The sequence below is a fragment of the Delphinus delphis genome, chromosome 19, assembly GCF_949987515.2.
Source record: "Delphinus delphis chromosome 19, mDelDel1.2, whole genome shotgun sequence".
Lineage (NCBI taxonomy): Eukaryota > Metazoa > Chordata > Mammalia > Artiodactyla > Delphinidae > Delphinus > Delphinus delphis.
This window is the reverse complement of record NC_082701.1, coordinates 25,857,251-25,874,170: the sequence shown is the minus strand read 5'-3', so window position 1 is coordinate 25,874,170 and position 16,920 is coordinate 25,857,251. Positions and strand designations below refer to the sequence as shown.

Genomic DNA, 16,920 nt, shown 5'->3' with positions numbered 1-16,920 from the left:
AATACTATGAGGTAGATTCTGTTTCCCCCGTTTTACAGATGAGATAGTTGAGGCTGAGAGAGGTTGAGTGACTGGTCTTACTGAAGTGTAAAATGCGGAAGACAAAAATCGGGAGTCTCTAGAGGGGCAGCCACTGACGAACTTGGCCAGGGGCCCACAGTTCATCAGGGAGGCCAGAAGCACCCACGTGGCGCGAATATGTGATGTGCGCAGAGTCAAGGTTCTGGGGAAGGGTAGAGGGAGCAGGCCAACTAGGGAGAGGAGTCAGTGGAGGCTTCGGAAGAGGCAACTTTCAAGGAAGAAACCTTGAAAGAAGTGGATTTCGGGTGCCAGGGTCGGGGAGGGTGTGGAAGAGGAGGGTTCAGATGAGAGAAGTTGGGAGCAATTACAGGGGTTTGAGAAGGGGGTCCAGGACACACACAGGCATGGCAATGGGGGCGGGGGGCTGGAAGCACAGGGAGAGGAGGCTGAGAGGTTGGTGGAGGTGAAGTCACGAAGGCCTTGACTGCCGAGGAAGGAGTTGGGATCTAGCCCTGTTTGGCTGGGATAGCCTGTAAGCGTTTTGAAGCAGGGCAGCAACCTGGTCAGTGGTGCAGGGAGGAGGAGGGGGAAGCTGGGAGAGATCTCCCAAGTGCTTTTACCCCTGGACCCAGCATCCCGCACTGCACTGTGACTTCCTTCCTATTCTTTCTAGTACTAGCAGGCTGAGCACCCTCCCGGTCACTCCCCTTCCCTCTCCCGTCCAGACAGAGAGTACAGTGGTTACGAGCCTGGGCTTCAGAATCAAGCAGATCTGGATTTAGGTCCTGGCCCTACCACTTACTACGCGACTGAAGGCAAATTACTTGAACGCTCCGAACTCTATGCCTTATTTGTAAAATGAAGAGGTGATCAGTTGTCCCCACAGCATAAATGAGCCTGTGGTGTGTAGAGTCTGTAACGCAGTGCCTGGCGTGGAGTCTCACTGTGTGGCCTTTCGTTTTTCTTTTCTGTTTTAGAGACACAGCCATTCAGAGGGAAGGTTGAACATGACCTTGGGAAAGCGTTTCCATTTCCATTTATGCTAAGACGCCTCCCGGGTGCTGGGTAGGGCTTTGCAGAGAAGGGCCAGGGCAGCTAGAAGCAAATGGAGGGCTGAGAAGGAGACAGGGGGCCCCCTCCTGGAGTGCCACTTTTGTTCTGGAGACATCAGATTTACTGGCCCTGTGGAAATGCAACGGTCAACCAAGTCAACCAAGAGACTCCTAAACTTGATTAAATCATCCAGGGCACTACCAATCCCCCCACTGTATTTGAAAATCTTTCATCCTTACCCCGCCCAAGGATCCCAGAATTTATGTCTACTCCCCCAGGCTATGGCCCGCCAGTCTGGTTCTATTTCAGCCCAAGGGAGACCAGAAACGAGAAATCATGCAATGCTCACACACACCTTGCGGCCAGGCTTCTCAGAATTCTCAACTTAGCTATACTAGGAGAACACAAAGCCACAGGTTCATTAAGGGGCCTCACACTGGCTTGCAGTGATGGGTCATTTAAAGCATTATATCTTACATAAAAAAACAAACCCATAATATTAACATAAAATGCAAAATGTGCCTGAATTTAAGACTCGGTTAAATCATCTTGGTTCGCTGAGAGTCACTTTGGTCTAAGGATGTACGCCCCTAGGAGCCTATTCACTGTCTTCTATGATTAGGATTACCTTGGTGAAAAAGCCTGAGAGGCTCTGTCCTTAGTCTGTGGCTCTGGTTCAGCTGAGGACGCCTGAGGTTTAAGGGCATGGAATGCATGGGTCCACCTGCAGCATCTGAAGCCCAGACACGGAGCGGGACAGAGAGGACGAGGACCCAAACCTGCCACTCCGCCGCCCTTGCTCCACCGTAGCCGAGGATCCCACTGGCTTTCAGAAGCTGGCTAGCCAGATCCTGGGGCCTTTGACCATAAGTGGAGAGTGAATGAAACAAGGGAGGGAAAGCCAGAGGCTAGGCTAGACTAGAATATCCTCCTCTAATACCTACCCAGTGGGAGAAGGCGGGTAGTGGAGTTCTCTCAGTCCCAGAGTATTGGGGCAGTCCTGTCTCAAAAGGATAATTCCGGAAATGAAGTCCATCTGGGTCTAAGCAATCCCTAAATTAGTCTTCCTCTTGTTGGCAGCATCAAGAACAGCAGGGCAAAAGCTAAATGGGAAACTGAGATGGCAAGTTTGGAGCCAACTCGGAAACTTTTCAAGAAACATTCTTGTTGCTAATAACATGTCTGGGGGCTGGTGGGGATTCTAGGATTAGTGTTCAGGAGACAGAAATGGGTAACGACGGGGGAGGTGTGATCTTTCCCAAGTGCCACACCAGGTATTAAAATAAACAGGCTCTTGCCTCCTGGAGCTGGGGGTGGCAGGAAAAGAAATCTGGGTCCAGGCAAAACCAGAAAAAGCATCAGTGCATGAGGTGGGAGTAGGAAGGCTCCAACCCGGGAGTCCTCAGCTGTTTTCTGGCCTCAGAAACAATGTACCTGAGATCTCTGGTGGCGGGGGGGGGGGGGGGGGGGGGGGGGGGGGGGGCAGAGAAGGATGGTGCAATCTCAGGTGGAGGTCTGGGGGCCAGTATACCCTGCTTTTGGAGACTGAACACACTGGGACCTCAGGAGCTTAGCAAGGCTGGCTTTTGGCCTGGTGGCACAGATGAAGGGAAGCTGTAGTAGTTAAGGACAGAGGGAATCAGAAGACGTGGCTTTGCCTTCTCTCACCTGAAAAACGGGGATAACGCTCTCCATTCACGAATGGGCAGGCATCTCGCGCGTCTTGTGCATGAAAGTGCTTTACCGTTTTTCAACTGCCACAAGAGCACCATTACTGCAGGAGAGGCAGGAGGCAGACAAGTGTGAGTCTTTCTCTGGCAGTGAGTCTCAATCCAGCACTTCTAGAAACATCTGAGGAGTCTTCTGAAATGCAGATTGCCCCAGGCCCCACCCGACTGGCCAAGAATCATCAGCCTTTTGTGAAAGCTCTTGGGTGATATCGATGTGCACCCAAGAGTTGGAAGTTTCTGTCCTAAGGATTTTCTGGGCCAAAATTGACACTCTCAGCTGGTGAACCCAATGAGACCTCAGTAAGGCCCCTCCCTCTTCATATCTCTGACTCTGACCCCACACCACCCTAAGTGTTACTCCAATTAGAGCGCAGCCTAACTGCAGCCAGCCCGTGGAGACAACCAAGAGCTCCGAGAGTTCCTAGCTGCCAAAGGCAGTTTGTTCACGGTGTCTGGACATCCACGTAATAAAAGCAGTTACTCTGCCAAGCATGGTGCAAAGCACCTTACCTACACTCACTCTACTGGTGAGAGAGGCTCAGGGCATCTGGGCATTGGATCCCTCAGCCTCCTTCCCCCACTCCAGGCTGTGGGAGACTTCAGACGCTGTCCACTCATCACAACCAGGGGCAGGGCCTCTAGCTTGACCACACCTGGCTCACGTGTCCCCCCGCAACACAAATGCAGGTGATTAGATATGAACTCCTTGGGAAGTTTGCTTGAAAGCAGCATTAATTCTATCCACTTGGGAACATGCAGGCCCTGAGTGCAGATCTGAGACGCTTTTATAAATTCATTAGTGGAACGTCCTGGGTAAGAGGACACTGACGAGAAGCTCTGCTGTGCTCCTTCTGCCCCTGTGCCTGGCTGGCTGCCTGCCCCTGGACCATCTGCTTTGGGTCCTAGCAGGGGACCTGCCAGGGAAGACGGATGGGCTCCTGCGAACACTCCCTGCCTGCGGCGAAATGCCTGTGTGGTGATGGTGATGGGGGCTTGGTTAAGAGGAGCCTCTGAGACATATGATCCTTCCTCAGGCCAATCTTAATTTCATCTGGCTAAATCCCTGGGAGGGTTAGGACAGCCAAAAGGCAAGTTCTAATAGAATGCTTATTAATGCCCATCCCTCCCTTGGCCAGCTGTGTCTTGTCCTAGATTGTCACTCTGGGAACAAAGTACATAGGCACAAACTTCATTTTATGTAAATGAGAGTTTATTGACGAAGACAAAGTCAAGCTTCCCCTGACCCCCACCCTCCCCAAGAACAGATCCCAACAACAAAAGAATGATAAGCCTTCACTGGGCAACGTTTACCACTCCCCCCCCACCCCCTTCTCTCCAGAGTCCCAAGGTTCACAACACAGACACACAAAATGGGCTCGGGCGAGGACAGACACTCAGGGAATCTCTGACCAGCAAGAGTTCTGGGTGTGTGTGTGTGTTTCCCTTGCCCTTTGTAAGACACCAGCTGACGTTACAAAGACATACTGAGGCAGAGGAGAGGGGAATGCAGGGCAATCTCCACTCCGATCCCCAGTTTGGCCAGGCTTGAGATGGGCCCAAAGGGAAGCTGTGGTGGAGGCAACAGGCTTTGTCTCCTCAGGAGAGAGGTCCTTTCCGTGGAACAGAATCCCTCCCTAACTGCTCAGGGGCAAACCGGGAGGCAGCCTCTCCAAGGAGTGAAGAGTTCGCACGCGGATTGGCTCAGTCAGGTCAGCTGAGAACAGCAGCTGTTTCCCCTCACTGCCGGGGAGGCTGAGAGAAGCCTGGTTTCAGGGGTGGAGGAACGTATCTTGGTGCAAAATTGTCTTGTCTGCTTACCCTGACACACGCTCTTCCTTCTGGAACTGCAGTTTGCTTTGAGATGAGAACACTGCATTTGTAGTGTGGACCTTCTTCACTGCTTGTATCCAACTGACTCCACGAGTGATTTCCCAAAAAGGGGACTTTACCCACCTGCTTTTCTACCCCACCTGTCACCAACTGACCCACCTCCCACACGCAATCCTGTGCTACTTCCTGATCTCCACGTGCCCGAGGGGTGGTGAGCGCAGGACATGGCTCCTGACCCTCACCCCAGAAATTCTTCTCTCGGAGATTCTCAAGGTTTAAGAAGCTGCTTTGGGGGACCTGCACCCCCAAACTTTGCAACTGGTATGAATCACAGTCATTTCACTTGCGACAGGGTTGGGGGGTAGTTTCTGCTCTTGTTTTCTATGATTCCTCCTTCTCTTGGACTCACTCTTAGGTCTGGGTCCTACATGAGGCCTTTGGACCCAAGTGCCTCTGATTTGAGCAGGGGCATCTGAGAAGCAGTCTTGGTCATGGACCCTGAATCCTGGGCACTGGTCGGCACAGGTGCCCACAGATGAAACAGTGTGAACTCTGCTAAACAGACTGGTGTTCCAGGCATGAAGCATTCTTTGACAGATCACACCCAATGTGTCCAGGGGGCAGGGGGTCCTCACATCTCCCAATCTTTTGAGAGATGAAAAGAACCGCTTGGCCCTCTAGGTGATCTCAATTGCCTTGGAGCCTAAGCAATACAAGTAAAGAGCAGATAGAGAACTGAAGGATCAAGTGAATCTGTGGCATCCCGAAGCTCACTTCATCCCTGCACCCATCCTGCTGGCCTCAAGAACTGCGGCTCCAGGAGACTATTAGCTACTCCTTCATTCTGGCATCAGGATTTACCTTCAAGTCCCTGGAAAGATACTCTGCTGCTACCGGATGCCAATGAATGGAGTGCCAAAATCTGTATGAAGTATGAGAAGAGCCACAAAGAAGCAGGCACAGAAAAGGTAAAAGAAAGGCATTGAAGGAAGAAAGTCATGGAGCCAGTCCTGCAGTGAAGACAACACTGATGAGGACTTCGGAGACCCACTCCCCCACCTCTGCTACTGATCATTAACAGGTCTTAGGCAATAACACCCTGTTTGTCTTTTATCTTTTTCCTTTTTAGAAAAAAAAGGTTGGGTAAGTTATTACTTAAAGTCTGTTTCAACTCTAAAACTAAGATTTTAGATCTGAATTGGACCTGAGAGTTAAAATAAATCCAGAGCGGGAGATGGGGGAAGGGCATTTTGGTTCCTGTTTCCCATCTCTATTCAAATTCCTTAATCAGTGTTATTAATAGATTAGATCAGTGGAAAGGAATGTAGTAAGTTCTCATTTTTCTCAGCCTCAATGCTGACAGGTCCTATTTCCTGCACCCTGCAGCACCATTCAAGAAAGACCACCATTCCTAACTGCAGAGCATCAGAGGAGATGATAATACGGGGCAGGGGGAATCACAAGGAAAAGGAGTTTGGAGAGAAAAAAAAGTGATCAGGGACAAGGCTGCCACAGACAAAAATCCCCTGATGGGGTGGGCAAGAAACTGCGTCTCTTCCTCCAGGACTGTGTGGTTGTTTTAACACTTTTTATCAGTTACACACTATTCCCTCAATTTCTCATATGTACAAAAATATAAAACAATAAAGTGCAGTTTACGTTTCAGTGACACTTTTCCTTGCTTTAATTTTTTTTTGTCTTTTTCTGCTTTTGAAACGGGCTCTCGATCACAAAATATCGAACTACACTCAAAAATGCCAGCCACTGGTACAGGATGGAGAGGCCCACAAGTAAGGACAGATAGCAGCAGGTGGCACGAGGTGGGAAGTGATTGAAGCAGTGGTTACAAATGGTCACAGGAAGCTAAAACTATCCAACAGGTTGTGCCCTAATGTTAGCACAGGTTAGACTAGTCACTACCTTGGTGGGTGGCCTCAGTGTGTTTGGGTTCAGATTCTACACGGCAATACAATTTTCTTCCAGTTAAGAGTTCTTGGCTTGCACCGATCACAGGGTGGCCAGAGGGCACCGGACCAGTCTATTAGTTTTTCAAAATGCTGTCGTAGACCTGATAGATGTACTGGGAGACTTCAGGAGCTCTACACTTCAGCGACAGCTGTTCGGAGGAAAAGGAGAAGGAAGGTTAGCACAGAGGCTGGCATTAACTCGAAAGGTATCCAAGTTCTCAGTACAAGGACACCTCTTCCTGATAAAAGGGGAGAAGAGCTTCTACCACTGAGTAGCCAAACAAAGAGATCCTGTTAATAGGTTACATGGGTTTTAGAATTTCGGTTTAATCAATGTCAAGCTGTGCTGTGTTTCTAACGACATTCTATGTGGGTCTACGAGGTTAGGAAATAATCCATATGAAAAAATGTACAGGAAAAGATGCTCTACTGCTTTCCTAAGAGTCATAGGGACTACTGCCAAATGAAAAGGGAAGGGTTAAAACCCTTAACGTGGTCGTCATTTCAGCTGCCTCCTCCAGTTTCTGTCTGACAAGGATGGTTATCTCGGTCCCAATTCAGGAGGATGTATATTCAAGTAAAATAAAAGCGTAAGCTAGATACTAGCTCCAATGGTACTAGCCTTTCCTGTATTACACTGAGGAGAGCATACACTGTTAAGGAGGGAAAACAAGAACCAACACAAAAAGACATTTACTGAGTGTAACTGTACAGCCATTTATGCCAACAGCATAATCTTCCATTTTCGGCCTGTTATTCAGGCCTATCAGGTACTGCTGATACTACTCTACTTCTCTACCACCACCTCTTCTTCTAGTCTAACAATTACCAAATTAAAATTAAAATGTTAAAAAGATTTCAATGTTGAACACTGAGATTTTCACTTTGTGGGTCAACAAGTGCAAAATTTAAACCCATATTTGGACTCCTGAATTGTACGAGATTAGGCAAAACACTATTAACAATAACATAACAGCAAAACCATGCAAACTGCATTTAGAACCAGAAAATTTAATACTTGCTTTTTGTATTACTGACATCATTGCTCTTGACTATTAAGGTAGACTAACAAAAGTTGTCTTTAACGATATATCACCATGAGATTTTAGATTACTTCCTTATTCTCTTATTAGAGACTCTGGATGATTTAACAAAGTACAAAAGGTGAGAATATTTTTGGCAAAAATGTCAAGAAGATGATTGGTCAACCCTGAACTTGAGAAAACTCACATCCTCAAAACTTAGTGATATTTTAAAAATGCAAAACGAAACAAAACCAAGCCAAACAAAAGAATATCAAAAGAGGCTCTATTTATTTGCAGCTTTAATATTCAGTCTCTAAGGCATTTCCAAAATTGCTGCTTGACATGAATCAGGAAGATAATTCTGATAAATGCAGAACAAAACAAATGAACAACTAATTTAAGAATATAAATACGAATAGAGGACTTCCCTGGTGGTGCAGTGGTTAAGAATCCGCCTGCCAATGCAGGGGACATGGGTTCAATCCCTGGTCCAGGAAGATCCCACATGCGGCGGAGCAACTAAGCCCACGAGCCACAACTACTGAGCCTTCATGCCACAACTACTGAAGCCCACGTGCCTAGAGCCCATGCTCCACAAGAGAAGCCATCGCAATGAGAAGCCCACGGACTGCAACAAAGAGTAGCCCCCGCTCACCGTAACTAGAGAAAGCCCACGTGCAGCAACGAAGACCCAACACAGCCATAAATAAATAAAGTAAAAAAACAAAACAAAACAAAACAAAACAATAACGAGCAGAAAACAGCTCCCTTCTTTGGTCAAAGTTGCAGCTATAGGCATTTCCCTGACTTTCAAGCTCCCTGTAGAGGCAATCTGTACCTCCTCCTCCACAGCCTCTTCACTGTCAGTGTTGTAGAAAATTCTCGTGGGAGAGTATGTGGGTTCAGAAAAGGAGGAGGAGAGGAAGCTAAAAAGAGTTAAGAACTGCCTAAGGGAGTTAACTCCCAGGCTAAAGAGAGGGTAGTTCCTCCCCTTCAAAATACTGTCCTGTATTTTTTCACATCTTGTAGCAATACTGGAACTTCCAACCAGCTGGAAATCCACTTCTTCGTTCACGAGTGATAAGGAAATGTTGCCTTCCTCAATAAAAGCCCTATCTGCCAAGGTTGGCACTGGCAGGGGTCATGGACTGACCACGCCTGGACCCTGAGAGTTTCAGCTGCTCTTTGGAGGGGGAAGGAGGGAGGCGAAGGAAGAGAAGGAAGAACCTCTCTTTCTGGACTGTTCTATCACCTCCCTCCCCCAGACATCCCAGCCTTTAACAAATGGTTAAGTTTAGACTTAAACCCATTCCTTGCTTTCCAACTAGTACAGCTAAAACACGCCAAATTTTAAAAAAAAAAAAAGATTTTTTTTTGTTGTTGTTGCTAATTCCTAAAGAAAGCAAAAGGGAAACATACATAAAGAACAAAGAGGCTAAAAAATCTCACTTAGGACTCTGGGTCTCATTTTACATGGCTCCTCAGGGAAAAGAGGCCTTACCAGGATTTTAACTTTTGAACCGCTAGCCTGCTTATGTGTGTGACACATCTTTAACACCAACCACTCAGGAATGCCACCCACCTAGACTCACCCCCCCCACCCACCCCCGCCTAGGTAAGCCAAGGACTTACACATCCACTTCTGGTTTATAGCCTGGAACACAGACTTCTTCACCTGGGACAAGTTATCTTCCCAGGTGAGATAGAGCTCCTTAGAGATATGAGGCCTCTTCCTCATGGGATAAACATACTTTCTTAATGAAATACAGTAAGGGGTTGGGGGAAGTGATTTATCATGTAGTGCACCACTACTTGGTCATAAAAAAAACACATGCAACGACTTAGATAGATGTCAAGGGTATTATGTTAAGTGAAAAAAAAAGTCTCAAAAGGATACAGGCTGTAGGAATTGAATTTATATAACACTCTTGAAATGAGAAAATTACAGTAATGGAGAACAAACATACCAGTGGTTGCCATGGGTTAGGGCTAGGGTGAATGTCTAACTATAAAGAGATAGCGAGAAGGAGTTTTTTTGTGGTGATGGAACAGTTCTGTATCCTGACCGTGGTGGTGATTATACAAATCTATATGTGTGATAAGATTTCATAGTACTGTACACTCCTTAACTAAATAAAATAAAGTAAGAGTAATGATGTAGAAACTGGTGAAATCTGAATAAGGTCTGTAGCTTAGTTAATAGTATTGTGCCAATATCAATTTCCTGCTTGAAAATGTACTATGGTTGTAACATGTTCTCAATGAGGAAAACTGGGTGAAAGATACATGGGAACTCTATGTACCATTTTTAAAACTTTCTGTGAGTCTTAAATTCTGTGAGTCTTAAACTTTCTGTGAGTCTTAAATAAAAAGTTTTTAAAAATTTTAAACAAACTATGCTGTTACTAAGAGGTCCTTCTCAAAATTCTCACTATCTTTATAATGAATAGAAAGAATATGGTAGGAAGTGTTGAGATACCTGAGTTCTACACACGACTCAGCTACCAACAACTTATATGATCTCGAACAAGTCACTAATCATTCTTAACCTTGGTTTCCTTACCTGCAAACTGGGGGTAATCATGCTTCTTTAACCTAGCTGAGATGGAATACTATATACAATAAAATAATGGATGATAAAAAATAAAACACACACAAATATATATACTTTGAAGAAATTTCTGGGGAAGCAAATGGAGTTATTTTACAAGACCTTGATTTTACAGTGAAAACCTGTCCCTCCAGGAAGAGTACAGAGGAGTTTTCCTTTCTTAGGGAGCTCAAGGAAAATGACAGAGTAGTTTCTTACAAAAAAGACAAGGCACTGGTCATGGAGGAGGTGGGTGGGAGGAGCATACACTTTATGAGGGAAGCCTGAAGTGTCTCAGCTCACAAATGCTTGGACAAACATCTAGCTTGGTGGAACTCAGTAGCTCACACACACACATGCTAGTCCAGTTTACTTCAAGGGAGGGAACTAGTGGGGAGACACCAAGAATTTTTAGTTCTGGTGGTATTATTTCCTTAATGTATGCTAATGAAAACAGACTTCCCTTAAAATTAAGGAAAGGAGTCACAGACTTTTCTCAGCTACATGGCTAAAAAGCTCCCTTAATCTACTGAATATGAAGCTTCCTCAGAGTTATTCAATTCAAAAGCCTTAAACATAACAGAAGAATAAGATATTTCCCCCATCGCAAGGGTTTTTCTTGTACTTGACAAAATGCAGATGACAAGCAGCATCCTATTGGGAGACTGCATTTCACAACAGCAAACAAACACTGAGTGCCTAGGTATTAAAGCTTTGTTGTTTAACAAAGCAACTGGCTCCTCCCCTAAAAATACTGCCAGGATTCCAATTTTAGTCCAGTGTGGTAATGAATGAAGTTTTCTAAACTAAAGTCCCCTTACAGGCTGTGAAAGGTATGTCCCATTTTGCTTTAACTTTTCAACCACCATTTAGGCCACACAACACAGCTAAAAAGGCTCATATGTCTGGGATTCTGATATCCTAAGAAAAGCAGGAATGAGCTTGAAATGAGCTACGAAAACAATCCTCTTAGCAGCTTGTTACGGTACCACATGCATAGATATGCTAGGTTAAGTATTAACCAATACTGATGAAGTTTTGTGAGCAGCTCTGTATATACCAGGAGGAGTCTGAGACTCGTGCTGGGAGGCACTGTGCCTGCTGGATGGGGCAGACACTACAGACAGAAGGTCTTCTAAGGAGGCAACTGGGGACTTCTTTACTGACTGCTTGTTTTGGATACCTGGTGTCTGAAGCACCTCTACCAGGTCTTTCCTGGATGCTGAGAAAAAATGAAAGGACTCTTACCCACCTCCTTGAACCCAACTCACCCATTCTGAGAAAGGCCTTACCGTGTAATTGGGGTTTCCTGGCTGGATACGTAGCTCAGCCAAAATCCAAATGCCATTAGTGAGCTTCAGGGATTGGTACAGCATGTCCTGCCCTTCCACATTCCTCTTGGCAATAGTATAAACATTGTTGTTTTGCAACTTGCTGGAAACAGTGTCTAGAAACACAGATTCAAAATCCAACACCTTCAGTTAAAATATCAAACAAATGTGCTATGAGCTATGTGTGCTCAAGTCTCCTGAGAAGCACTGTTACATGCATACATGCACATTTCAGAAAGCTCTTCTCCCACAAGAGCGAAGGATAAGGAAGAAGCTCCTGAAGTGCCTGTCCATCACATTCCAGGACAGAAAACAGAATAAGGTGCAAATAAGCATTAGTGTAAGAATTACCTGTGGAGATTATGGTGGGTCTAAGGAGTTGGTAATCTTAAACTAGGTGTTAGACACGTAAAAATGCACTGACGAGGACAAAGACAGAAACAGGTACATGGGTGTGCCACAGTGACTGCCACGTCAGATTCATTTCTCCAACGCTAGTCCCAGATTCACGGGGATACAAAACTGACACTCAAATGCACAACACTGCCTCGCAAGTTGCTACTACTTCACCGTAAGCCATTCTGGTCTCAAGTGCCAGGATCAGAAAAGCACCCAGGTGCAGAAATCCTGCAAGTCAAATTTATTAATCTGGATGTTTAAGATTTTTTTTAAAAGCAGGCAAATGATTTCTTAGGTCTTAAATTAAATTATTAATTTGGGGGAATACCATGCCCCAAATTAATAATGAAACAAACTGTCTCAACAAAAGACTCTGAGGAAGACTGAAGTTGTGCAAAGATGATTGCTCCAAGGCCATGTAAGCCCGGCTGCCGTTGCTGGTCAGAGTGGAGGACTTCATAGTCACCAACACAGGGTAAGAACAGGTTGGTGTCTGGGGTTTTCCTTGTGACTACAGCATCAGAGAGACATGACATTCTAGAATTAAAGGTAATTTCCCTCTCCTTGTTCTCTGACTGCTAGCATGAGATGCTGCAGCATCACAGAAAGAGAAACTTTAAAAACACAGATGATAAACACTACTTCTTTGTTGATAGTTTATTATGTTCATTTCTGATGAGAATTCAAATTACTCAGGGACTAAATTCTCTCCACATAAAATCCTGTCATGTTCTATTGTGCTCTCTAGGAAAAGGCTGTTGTGATGGACAGTCTTTCTGTTCTCCAAGACAGTAAGTAAGCTCTCTGAGCATAGGGATCCTAGAGTTTTTCATCACTGTATTTCCCACAGTATCTGGGACACAGTGGATACCTGCCATCAATACCTGTGAATAAGCCTCTGACTCAGGTGTTGGAGACGCTGATATGTACATAATGCCATAGGCATTAAAAAACATCTATTTAAGACACTTCTCCAAAGAAGAAATACAGATTACCAATAGGCAAATGAAAAGATGCTCAACATTTCTAATCGTTAGAGAAATGCAAATCAAAACTACAATGAGGTACCACCTCACACCAGTCAGAATGGCCATCATTAAAAAGTTTACAAACAATAAATGCTGGGACTTCCCTGGTGGCACGGTGGTTAAGAATCCGCCTGCCAATGCAGGGGACACGGGTTCGAGCCCTGGTCCGGGAAGATCCCACATGCCGTGGAGCAACTAAGCCCGTGTGCCACAACTACTGAGCCCACGTGCTGCAACTACTAAAGCCCACGTGCCTGGATCCCGTGCTCCAGAACGAGAAGCCACTGCAATGAGAAGCCCGCGCACCTCAACGAAGAGTAGCCCCCACTCGCTGCAAGTAGAAAAAGCCCACGCAGCAATGAAAATCAAATGCAGCCAAAAAATAAATAAGTAAACAAATTTATTAAAAAAACAAACAAACAAGTAATAAATGCTGGAGAGGGTGTGGAGAAAAGGGAACCCTCCTACGCTGTTGGTGGGAATGTAAGTTGGTGCAGCCACTATGAAAAACAGCACACAGTAGATTCCTCAAAAAACTAAAAACAGAACTACCATATGATCCAGCAATCCCACTCCCGGGCGTATATCCAGAAAAAACTATAATCCAACAAGACACACGCACCCCCACATTCACAGCAGCAGAGACATGGAAACAACCTAAACGTCCATCGACAGATGAAGGGACAAAGAAGATGTGGCACATATATACACAATGGAATACTACTCAGCCATAAAAAACAATGAAATAATGCCATTTGTAGCAACATGAATGGAACTAGAGATTATCATACTAAGTGAAGTCAGAAAGACAAATACCATATGATATCACTTATATGTGCAATCTAAAATATGACACAAATGAACAAACCTATGAAACAGAAACAGACTCACAGACACAGAGAACAGACCTGTGGTTGCCAAGAGGGTGGGGTGGGAGAGGAATGGAGTGGGAAGTTTGGGTTAGCAGATGCAAACTATTATATACAGAATGGATAAACAACAAGGTCCTACTGTACAGTACAGGGAGCTATATTTAATATCCTGTGATAAACCATAATGGAAAAGAATATAAAAAGAATGTATATATGTGTATAACTGAATCACTTTGCAGTATAGTAGAAATTAACACAACACTGTAAATCAACGACACTTCAGTAAAAAAAATCTCTGCTAAGAAAAAAACCCTTTATTTATTTATTTATTGGAAGTATAGTTGATTTACAATATTGTGTTAGTTTCAGGTGTACAGCAAAGTGATCTGGATATATATACATATATATGTATACACATACACACACACTTTTTCAGGTTCTTTTCCATTATAGGTTATTACAAGATACTGAATATGGTTTCCTGTGCTATACGATATATCCTTTTTGTTTATCTGTTTTACATACAGTAGTATGTATCTGTTAATCCAATACTCCTAATTTATCCCTCCCCCACTTTTCCCCTTTGGTAACAGTAATCTTGTTTTCTGTTTGTGAGTCTAAAAACCACCTATTTAGAAGTGGTCTAATTTTAGAGGTAGTTTTTTTTTTTAATTTTTATTGGAGTATAGTTGATTTACAATGTTGTGTTAGTTTCTGCTGTACAGCAAAGTGAATCAGTTATACATATACATCTATCCACTCTTTTTTTAGATTCTTTTCCCATATAGGTCACTACAGAAAACTGAGCAGAGTTCCCTTTGCTATATCGTATTGATAGGTCCCTATTGGTTATCTATTTTATATATAGTAGTGTGTATATGTCAATCCCAATCCCCCTTGGAGGCAGCTCTTGCCCTGATGTCTTTCTTCCACATTCAAACCAGTGAGAGCTCAAGCGAGGAGGCACTCAAGCCCATTCATTAAACAACTGCACCACACTTATATGACTTAATTTCCCTCCTTTTATTTCCAAGGTTTTCACTAACACCAAGCAGAGTAGTTAAAACTCAAGAATTGCTTCTCTTTGGGGAGCTAAAAAGTATATCTCAAGGTTGTTATATGCAAGACTGCTGAAGGAGAGGGCCTCAGTATGCTTTTTAATCACCTTTTGGAGGTTCAGGCAGTTCTGGCTGTCACCTTGGTTCCCACAATGAAGGGCTCTTGCAGCTCAGACTGGGTTGCCAGGCAACATCACCAGCTGGAGTTTGGCTAATGCCTTTTGACAGGACTGTCTTAAATACAAAGGAGGGGGGGGTGGCTTCCCTGGTGGCACAGTGGTTAAGAATCTGCCTGCCAATGCAGGGGACACGGGTTCGAGCCCTGGTCCAGGAAGATCCCACGTGCCGCAGAGCAACTAAGTCCGTGCACCACAACTACTGAGCCTGCGCTCTAGAGCCCGCGAGCCACAGCTACTGAGCCTGTGTGTCACAACTACTGAGCCCACACGCCACAACTACTGAAGCCCATGTGCCTAGCAGGAGCTTTTGTTGAAGATCTACCTTGTTGCATAGGCCCATGTTCTAGACAATATACACAGCAAGGCCCAGATGCCTACAGATGTCTCGTGATTTTACCACCTAAGTAAGAGATAATAGGCTAAGAAAAGGAAGCACACAGACACACATACACACTCGCCCCTTCCAGAATTAGAAAATGTGGCAAACAGCCAGGTAGAATAAGCAAGTTGAATGGATGTAACTTTACTGTGTTTGGAAGCATTCCAGTTAGGAACCTGGCTCTGCTCCTACTAAATGGCTGTTATCGTGATTTCTATCAGAAGACTGAATGGAGGGAGGAGGGTTCTATAACATAAGTATGTGTGAGTCAATTTTCATAAACCTTCGCTATCAGGTTTGAGTTAGAGGGTATGTAGATGGCAGGATAATCAGACTCTGCTAAATGAACCTATTAAGAATGGCAATGCGAGCCAATGTTAAGGAGGCTTCCTTGTCAGCCTGGGATAGACTTCTTTACAAGATGTCAGTTTTTTGCAGTTGTCGTTGTTGTTGTTTTAAATATACCTGAACTCCTGGGAAACATGATGGAATCTTACAGTTGTGAGACTTTGAGAATGACAATGCAATGTTAAGACACTGAGATTTTCCCTAAAGGACAGAATTTTACAAGATGGTCAAATATGGTTACAAGTGCATCAAGGTGTGATTTCTTTTGGTTCATTTGTCTCCTACCTCAAACCTGGCTTTGGGCCTGAGGCCTGAAGTCTGAGAAGGTGTGAATGTGGTCTTCCCTTCTTCATTTTCCTACTTCAGCTAAGGTCACATCTCTTCCAGCAGCCATAAGAGTGACGATACTCAGTGAGTGGGAAGGGGGAATCTGTACAGGGGTCCCAGCTGTGGTACATACTCATCAGCAAGTTCAAAACCATTATGCTTGCTGAAAAGGATACTTTCTACCATGTGAACAACCAAACTATATTTAAGTGCTGGCTGGCAAAGCATTTGCATTTATGAAATGTTCCGAGGGATGGGGAGAACCACGACAAAACAAAGAAACAGAATTCATCCTCACCTAGTCCCTGTGGCAGGAGAAATATTTGTCCCTTACTAGAGAGCCCAACTAGTGAATATAGATACAACATGTCTCTGAGCTCTTCACAGTATAATAAACACTTAATTTAAAAAACAGGTTTGTAGATTGCTTGCCAGAAAGATTCCTTTCTGGATATGGGTGGAGATGCAACTACTTCTTGTATACTTAAGATAGTGGTCCCAGACATGTACTAAGCCCAAATACAGCTATAATATAAGCTGTAAAACAGATTCATACAGACTGCTTGACGCCAGTAGAGATGACCAGTGCTAGGAAGCAGGGAGACCCAAACATTGGTGCCTTTCTGATCTAATATTTTCTAGTATTTACACAACTAGTGGCACCATAAGCACCCCATCATATACACCTTTCTATTAAGAACTGATAAATGATTAAGGCTTAGGAAGAGGGTTTCTTTTCTTCTTTCATCTCTAGAAGACATGGAAGAGCAAAAGTAAAAGCTC

The 16,920-nt window shown here is 44.6% G+C and overlaps 1 protein-coding gene across 10 annotated transcripts in view; it reads right to left on the bottom strand.

Annotated features, from left to right (window-relative positions):
• Positions 1–3,992: 3,992 nt before the first annotated feature.
• Positions 3,993–16,920, bottom strand: part of AP2B1 (adaptor related protein complex 2 subunit beta 1) — a 124,633-nt gene continuing 111,705 nt past the window's right edge. For all 10 annotated transcript variants that reach the window (XM_059997919.1, XM_069540046.1, XM_069540047.1 and 7 more), the window contains 2 exons: positions 11,509–11,663; positions 3,993–6,750 (listed from right to left, as the gene is read on the bottom strand). In XM_059997919.1, the coding sequence (XP_059853902.1) occupies positions 6,676–6,750; positions 11,509–11,663 (230 nt within the window). In that variant the 3' untranslated portion in view covers positions 3,993–6,675. The remainder of the gene's footprint in view (positions 6,751–11,508; positions 11,664–16,920) is intronic.